At 37.4% G+C, this 9,581-nt stretch overlaps 1 protein-coding gene across 1 annotated transcript; it reads left to right on the top strand.

Moving 5' to 3' along the window:
- The first annotated feature begins 914 nt into the window (after window positions 1–914).
- LOC8267315 (probable pectinesterase 29) lies at window positions 915–3,116 on the top strand. Its single transcript, XM_002515209.4, has 5 exons — window positions 915–1,583; window positions 1,675–1,831; window positions 1,927–2,133; window positions 2,259–2,506; window positions 2,801–3,116. The coding sequence occupies exons 1-5, from the start codon at window positions 1,345–1,347 to the stop codon at window positions 2,955–2,957; spliced, it is 1,008 nt and encodes a 335-aa protein (XP_002515255.1). The 5' UTR covers window positions 915–1,344; the 3' UTR covers window positions 2,958–3,116.
- Window positions 3,117–9,581: the final 6,465 nt, after the last annotated feature.

Below are 9,581 nucleotides of genomic sequence, written 5' to 3'. Positions count from 1 at the left end.
ATGAGTACAGCCTACAGGGGCTTTAGATGTTACTATTGACAATATTCTTTTCAATAAATATTATGCTTGCTCTTGATTTTGCTTTTCATGCTTAATAGTAACAAATGCATGTGCAAGGAAAAAGTGACAATTCCCCCTAACAAACATTTATTCTTCTTGGAGGGGCAGACAGCTTGGACGACCATTGAGTGGGATGACAGACAGATACTAGTGCTACCTTCACTTCATATCCTAACAATACTGCAGCCAAAGGAACTACAATCAAGTTACGTACATAACCATTTGGTGTAGCCAAATCAATAACCTTTGGTGTTACTGGGCCATGAATTTAATTTTGGGACTTGGGCAAAAAGTTGGGAGGGCATCCTCAATCAGTAGAACCTCCAAACTTTGAGGTTACTGATACAAAGAGCCTACATTCCTTGAGAGCCAGACAGCTACTCTGTTAGCTTCTCTATGAATGTGAGGGAATCTCCTCTACTATGGAGTAATAGAGGATTTACCAAGAATTATCGACTATTTATTAAGAATTTCTTTTGAGTTTTATCGTTATACATGAAGTAGTGCAGTGTCAAAATATATGAGAAAATAATAGCTTTACTGCTTCGTTTTACCTTTTTTTTCTTATAATAATCATACATGTCCGAGTTAAAGTTACAGATTGACTTTGGAAAAAGTTAATAAATTCCCACTTTAACATGCAATATAATGTATGATCCAGATATATAACAGAAAATGTGTGCGTGTTCCCTCGAAATAAATTAGAGCCACTTTTTACAATCATACTGATGCTTTCCATCGCAACCCTCAAGTCCCCAAATCTGCAACAGTAAGGCCAATAATACATATATTTAGGCCGAGGCTATAGTAGCTGATGAAGTAATAAATAATTGATGTGCGCTAAGTCTACAGCTATACAATGGGCTGAAGCAATGGTGGGTGAGCAGTGCACTGAGCACAATAATCAACGGAAGAATTTTTTCATATAGAAACAGCATACGGTTTATAGTTTACAGTTTGTGCACGCACGCCGGGTTCCCATTAATGGAGTTTCTTGATTTTCACTTATTTAACAGATACGCTGACGGCTGATAGATTTTGTTTAGTTACAGCGAAGTTGTCCAATTTGACACTAAAGCAAACTATGGTGATGTGATTCTTCCCTTTCTGGGAATGATTACAGAAACAATATTAACTCTTTTTCTTTTTCTGGTTTAATCTATTGCTGATTTTGGCACCTAATACCTGCTCCACAAGATTATATAAAAATCTTATCAATCCCTTTTGATTCATAATATTCTGCATAATCACTTACCATATAGGCCATATTCTTTCTCCTGTAAAATGCACCATCTTTCTTCATCTTTGTTCATTTGGGTTTTACTATCGCCGCTTTCCTTCAGTGGTTGCTGCAAAGCTTTGGATTGCAGTTCTAACGAATCGAATCAAAATCAAGTAGCACATACAATTTTTGTGGATAAATCAGGCCGGGGAAACTTCACCACGATTCAAAGTGCCGTTGATTCCATTCCAAAAAATAACAGCCGATGGATACGTGTCCTTATCTCTAATGACAAATATTTGTAATGACTTCTTCCATAGTTGTGAATATAGTTTTTAATTCTGTACTAGGATTCATTCAATTTTTTGGGTTAATTAGAGGGTTGCCTGCAGGGAAAAAGTTGCAATTCCTGCAAACAAGCCATGCATTTTTCTTCAAGGAGCTGGTAAGAATACAAGTATTGAATGGGACGACCATGAAGACAAACCCACTAGTGCCATCTTCATCTCCCTCGCTGATAACATTGTCGCCAAAAGCATTACGTTCAAGGTAAGAAATAAAGGGTCTTACTTGTTGAAATTCTTGAATATATAAATAAATTATTTGCACAGAATCATTTCACAATTTTGGTGTCCTATTAACAGAATACATACAACCTTAGATCACCTAATATGGTCTGGAGACGAGCTACTGCAATAAAAATAGGAGGGGATAAATCTGCCTTTTACGGATGTTCCTTCGTCGGAATACAAGACACTTTATATGATTGTAAAGGCCGTCACTACTTCAACAAATGCTATATAGAAGGTGCAATGGATTTTATCCATGGAGCTGCTCAGTCAATCTATGAGGTGAATAGAATTGTAGACAGTTAAATATATATGTATATGCTTTTTTTTTTTCTTTTTCTGAATTTAATTTCTGTACGTTCAGATGCCATTTAGTTAATTGTCGTGTTGGCTTACTGCATGTGCAGGAGAGTACAGTTTCTGTTAACATTGGAAATTATGAACCAGGTTTAACCGGCTGTATCACAGCCCAGAAGAAAGAATTTCCTGAGCAACGCAGTGGTTTTGTGTTCAAAAATTGTAAAATCACAGGCACTGGTAAAGTTCTTCTGGGAAGAGCCTGGGGTGCTTATTCAACAGTGGTTATATATAACTCAACAATATCAGATGTTGTAGTTCCTGATGGTTGGAATGCTTGGCACGGTGTTGGTCATGAGTAAGATTTTTGCTCATATAAGATTAGGAAAATTCTTCTCCAAATCTGGTGATCTGATATATATAAATAATAAAATAGGTGCTAAATTATTAATATAAAATATGAAACACTCATATATATATATATATATACACGTGTTATTTTCCTATTAATTTTTCTTCAATATCAACTTATATAAAAGGTCATTTTCTTGTAATGCATTTTTTTTATTCATAAATTTTGTATATATGTTACTTCAATAACTTGTGATGCATGCTTTGATTAACAATTTCTATGGATGGTGTTTAATTGCAGAGGAAATTTAACATATGTGGAGGCCAATAATACAGGACCAGGGGCCGACACTTCCAAGCGTGTGCCGTGGTTAAAGAAACTGGATGCGGTTCAGCTTAGCCAATTTGTGAACTTGTCGTTTATTGATGCAGATGGATGGATTGCCAAATTACCTTAATTCTACGGCTTAATCAATTTCCATGTTGTTGTTTTTGGAAAATAAATACATATTTGTTTTATCTTGAAATTTGTTGCATTATATGTGAATGTAAATTGGAATGTTTGTCTTGATGTTTTTGGTGAGGGATTTGAGGATTTATGATTTTCTTTTTTCAAATTTGTTGTTTAATTGAAATATAATTAGACAATTTATGAATTTTATAAATTTTTTAATTTTATACAAGTTCTAGTTTATCCAAATTACTCCCTGACTGTTTAAGAATCTCGACTCAGGAGAATTCTACCGAAAATCCGGCAGAACCTCCTCTACAACACGAACATTACCCCCCGTAAAAACGGGTCCAGGACCTGCCAGAAAAACACTCCAAATACTTAACGATTCAAACAATAGGAGTCGGGTCCCCAAACTTCACTATTTCCCGACTCCGCCACACAGCACAAAAACACGACTATGGCAGTCAAAACTGACAATTATTTTTGACTCACAATATCATCAAATACACAAAATAATCCAATAGAAACAATTAAACCAAGAATTCCAAAATTAACGGGCCAAAAAAATATTACCGAGACGCTCGATCGCTCGGTCGACTCGCCTCCAGCCGCCGGAGTCCGATCGACGATCCGAACACACCATCGGACTCACAACGACGCGCTGATGACGATCCCTGCTTTCGATTTTCTGATCTGACACCCGATCGTCCGGAGAAATTTACTGACGATCACGGCCGTCGGTTTGCAAACGGAGCCCGATCGCCACAAAACCGGTGCCATCACGAAGCTTGAGCTGAGGAGAGTCGGGATACGTCCTCCGATCGTTCATCCTCCGCCGGAGCTCGCCGGAAAAGCTGAAAAACGCGGCTGCCTCCACTTCGCCGGAACTCTCTCCTTAGGCCACCAAAACCGACGCCGCTGCCGCCAAAAGGAAGCTCTCTCCAAGGGGAGCTGATCGCCACCGAGATCGGAACGGCCGCGACGCGCGGCCGCCACCGCCCATCGCCAAGCTTCCGGCAACAACGCCCTCGGCTTTGGCCTCCGGTCGTCCACCATGGACGGCTGACGCCCTCTCTCTCCTCCCTTTCTTCTTCTTCCTTCTTTCTTTTCTCTCTCTCTGATTTCCATTCCTTTCAATATCGACATTTGACCCCTGAACTTTTCCTTATTACAATTTGATCCTTCAACTTTCTTAATTACTTACAATTCCATCCTGCAGAATTCTAATTTAACCCCCAGACTTCTTTTTAGCCTTTCAATTAAGCCCCTAACTATTTAATTTGGGCCAAATCCGAATTATTGAAAATACACAATTACAAAAATATCCCTGACTGACATTTTTATTTACAAAAATACCAAGCTCACAAATTTCCATTAAAACCCCATAAAAATAACATTATACTTTCAATCCTTATTCCAAAATAAATTTCCAATTTAGTCCTAACACACAATTAAATTAAATAATCAATTTCCAACTCAAAATTTAATACTACTAATCAATTATAATACCAATTTTCTCAAAATTCTTTTATAAAAACATCCTTTATAATTTCTTCCAAAATTTTCCAATATATAATTTTACTTATATAAATATGCATTTGGGAAAATTTGAATAGCCAAAATATAATCATTTCTCAAATAATTTATTTGAATAATTTCTTAAAATTTTAAACTAATTGGGTATAGAAAATAACTCATTTATTTGATTAATATTAAATTTTTCATTAAATCATTTCAAATTAAACCCAATAATAATGAAGCTAAAATTAACTTAAATAAAAACTCATTATTAAATATATAAAAATTCCGGGTGTTACATTCTCCCCCCCTTAAAAAAAAATTCGACCTCGAATTTTAAAAGAAAAGGGGCTTCACTTACGACTGAAACTAATTAGGAACCTCTCATCTCCAACTCGGCTTCTCGGGAACTTTCCTCGGCCGAAACTAAACTAAACCACAAGACTCATCGATAAAAGCTTTTAGCAAAACTAGCAATCCTGATTTACGACTCGTCGGAAACCAAATCTTTACTTACATCCACACACTGAGGATCCAACACGAGCAAAAGATCGAAAATATACTTCCTCAACTCAGACCTACGAACAACTAGATTTAACCTCAGAGAACATTACTAATACTTGGCGGCAAGTCTAACTTACATGCCACCTCACCAACCTGCTAACAAAACCAAGGGTTCTCACAACCTTATTTTCTTACCAAACCACATCACTTATGACATACCATCCATCTAGATTCCATAACCGAAAAAACTCATGCCATCTTGACACAAGATTCCTCCTTGACTGAAATCCAAAAGCCTCCCTTATAATCTAACATGGGGCCTACAGCTCCACATACTCACTCTCTCAACAACTCAACTCGTCATCCAGAGAATTCTCAAGCTAACACTATTTACTTTGAAAAAAATTTACTTATTTATTTACTTTATAATCATCACTGATAAAAACTTTATTATCTTGAAAAACACTTTTACAAAATCGTAAAATCTCTAGCCATTTTTCTTTATATAAAATTCTACAATATCGCGCGCTAGGGTGATGATGCCCCCTATCACCAAGGGTTGCAATGCACGATGTATGATGCATGTCCTAAAATGAATTTATGCATGCCTAACAGTGAAATGCCATAATGCATTCTTACGGGACTGGGTGCAACATTGTATTTTAAAAAAACACTTGTTCTACTTAGAAAAATAAATAATGTTAGCTTAAGTTTCTCTGGATTCTGAGCATTCGAAAACACTCATGCCACATTTCTTAAGCTTCTTACAACCACAAAACTCAACCATAATAGCTGACATCCGCTCGACTCCCCAGGCACTAACTTCGGCGCTACTCAATAAGGCGATGCCTGATGCGATGACGAGGTAGTCCATGACACGACTGCAACCATGCTCTACACTAAAACTGACTGCGGTGCCCACCATCGAAACAACAATCAAAGCTTCTAAAGGCGGACTGCACTAATCACTTGAAGAAACAGCACGAGTCTACCACGCTTCAAATCTTCCCGTCGCTACAGCGCTCATTCTCAGTACAACACCAAGGACAAGCTTACAAGAAAGGAAAGACTGACTCTCTAACAGTGAAGGCTGAGACACTGGAGTCAATGAAAACAACAAGATGACATGATCCTAACTCAGCATTGCAAGAAAAATCTCAACTTAGGTCAAGGAAATCTAAACCTAAGCTCGATACCAACTTTGTCACGACCCCACCTGGGCCCGTGGACCGACTAGGAATGGGTAGGCTTAAGGCTACCGAAACCCGTAGTAAGCCCCGACACTCAACGATTTAAACAAATCTCATCTCAAATTAATATTATTAAAGCCACAATTTATCTTAATATATACACTTTACAAAATTACTTGGTCTACCGGAAAAACTAGGTGAGACCCGAAGCTCAGAAAATTTACAACCGATACATCTACTATTACTACTGCGGAGAATCTAAGATTTACCAATTTACATACCAAATCAAATACATCACCCGATGATGAAGGAGTCGGGTTCTTGAATAAGAGTCGCGGGAGAACTAACAACACGAATCCTGAAAAAACATAAATGGAGACTGTCAGTCTCGAGAGTGAGTTAAAATCATATATCTAAAACAGTTTCAAATATTTCAATATCACATACATTTAATTTTAAAAATAATTAATAAATCACGCGAACCATACGTGTCATGTCAAGACATATGTGTCATGCCATGCTTAAACAAAAATTATTCCACATGCAACGGGATAGAGTACTTCAAGATAACCCTAATCCCAACTCTAACATCTCGATTTATTTCAACACTTATGTCTCAACTAACCTCAACTCTAACATCTCAAACCTCTCATTCCAACAGATCGGCGCCCAGAGAGCAAAGCTCGACGGGGACCTTACCTCCGATCCGGCCACTTAACTCTCAGTCTTAGCCTTTCGGCTCTCTTATCCAATAAGACTGGCGCCCAGAGAGCATAGCTCGACCAGGGACCTTACCCGACCGGTCACTTAAATTTCCAAATAAGCCGGCCAGAGAGCAATGCTCGACTGGGGACCTTTACTCCAAGCAACCACAAATCACTAAGCCCGAGGCGATGCTCGACCAGGCGTCCTAATCTTTCTTTCTCAAAATTTTTACCTCTTTACCCTTTTCCTATCTCTCTCATATTATATTAGACACTCATCCAACTCCTATGTTCTACTGCCGTCCCATCCTGAGTCATCATGCAATATTAAAATTGGTGATAAAGGAAAAATATATTTAAATAATACTTAAAAGCATCATGAAAATAATGATAATAATTAAATGAAAAATTAAAATTGCAAATGAACAATCACGGTAGCAAATCAAATTTTATGCATGACACGTGCATAAGCGATATATGACTTTAACTCACAGAATTGGGCGACCTCCTAGCTCTGCTCCGGTGCCTCGGTTAGAGCGAGCCGAACAAACGGACAATCTAGTCACGGAAAATAATTTATCAAAATGCTGAAACAATCGATCTTTAATCTTAGGTCTAGACTCCTAGGACTGACTGTCTAAGAATCTCGACTCAGGAGAATTCTCACTGAAAATCCCGTGAGAACCTCCTCTACAACACGAACATTACCCCCCGTAAAAACGGGTCCAGGACCTGCCAGAAAAACACTCCAAATACTTAACGATTCAAACAATAGGAGTCGGGTCCCCAAACTTCACTATTTCCCGACTCCGCCACACATCACAAAAACACGACTATGGCAAGCAAAACTGACAATTATTTTTGACTCACAATATCATCAAATACTCAAAATAATCCAATAGACACAATTAAACCAAGAATTCCAAAATTAACGGGCCAAAGAAATATTACCGAGACGCCGATCGCCGGCCGACCGCCTCACGGAGTCCGATCGACGATCCGAACACACCATCGAACTCACAACGACGCTGATGACGATCCCTGCTTTCGATTTTCCGATCTGACACCCGATCGTCCGGAGAAATTTGCGGACGATCACGGCCGTCGGTTTGCCAACGGAGCCCGATCGCCACAAAACCGGTGCCATCGCGAAGCTTGAGCTGAGGAGAGTCGGGATACGCCCTCCGATCGTCCATCCTTCACGGAGCTCACGGAAAAGTCAAAACGCGGGCTGCCTCCACTTGGCCGGAACTCTCTCCTTCGGCCACCAAAACGGACGCCATTGCCGGCCAAAGGAAGCTCTCCAAGGGAGCTGATCGCCACCGAGATCGGCCGGAAGGCCGCTTGAACGGCCGAACGACGCTCGGAAGCCGGCCACACGCCGCGCGATTTCCCGCCACCGCCTCCACCGCCACCATCGTGCTCGCTGCTGCCTCCTTCCGACGTCAACACCGCTTCGGCTGGCCTCTAGCGTCCGTCCACCATGGACGCCGACGCCTCTCTCTCTCCTCCCTTTCTTCTTCTTCCTTCTTTCTTTTCTCTCTCCTCGATTTCCATTCCTTTCAATATCGACATTTGACCCCTGAACTTTTCCTTATTACAATTTGATCCCTCAACTTTCTTAATTACTTACAATTCCATCCTGCAGAATTCCAATTTAACCCCCAAACTTCTTTTTAGCCTTTTAATTAAGCCCCTAACTATTTAATTTGGGCCAAATCCGAATTATTGAAAATACACAATTATAAAAATACCCCTGACCGACATATTTATTTACAAAAATACCAAGCTCACAAATTTCCATTAAAACCCCATAAAAATAACATTATACTTTCAATCCTTATTCCAAAATAAATTTCCAATTTAGTCCTAACACACAATTAAATTAAATAATCAATTTTCAACTCAAAATTTAATACTACTAATCAATTATAATACCAATTATCCCAAAATTCTTTTATAAAAACATTCTTTATAATTTCTTCCAAAATTTTCCAATATATAATTTTACTTATATAAATATGCATTTGGGAAAATTTGAATAGCCAAAATATAATCATTTCTCAAATAATTTATTTGAATAATTTCTTAAAATTTCAAACTAATTGGGTATAGAAAATAACTCATTTATTTGATTAATATTAAATTTTTCATTAAATCATTTCAAATTAAACCCAATAATAATGAAGCTAAAATTAACTTAAATAAAAACTCATTATTAAATATATAAAAATTCCGGGTGTTACATGTTGTTTGTAGATAATGAATCAGTTATTATAACTCATGAATACTAATTTATTTTTATACACGTATAATATGTTCATTACGTAAAACTTTTATATTTATCTGTCAGTAATATAACGTTCATTGTACTACAAAATGAATCTATTCTATTTTAAAAATAAATTTATTTTTAAAATTATGAATAATATGATGAACTTATAGTTCATATATAATGAACCTATTATTTGTAAATAATGAACCCGTTTATTATAACTCATGAATACTGATATACTTTTATGCACATATGACATGTTCATTGCGTAAGACTTTTATATTGTTAATGGTATAAGGTTCATTGAACTATAAAATGAACCTATTTCATTTCAAAAATATATAATTTTTTAAATTATGGTTAACATGATGAATTTGTAATTTATATATAATGAACCTCAAGTAATACTTTAATAAACATGTTGTTTGCAGATAATA

This window comes from Ricinus communis, chromosome 1, assembly GCF_019578655.1.
Source record: "Ricinus communis isolate WT05 ecotype wild-type chromosome 1, ASM1957865v1, whole genome shotgun sequence".
In the NCBI taxonomy this organism is placed as follows: domain Eukaryota; kingdom Viridiplantae; phylum Streptophyta; class Magnoliopsida; order Malpighiales; family Euphorbiaceae; genus Ricinus; species Ricinus communis.
Note: the sequence above shows the minus strand (reverse complement) of the source record. Positions and strands in the feature narration are given on the sequence as shown.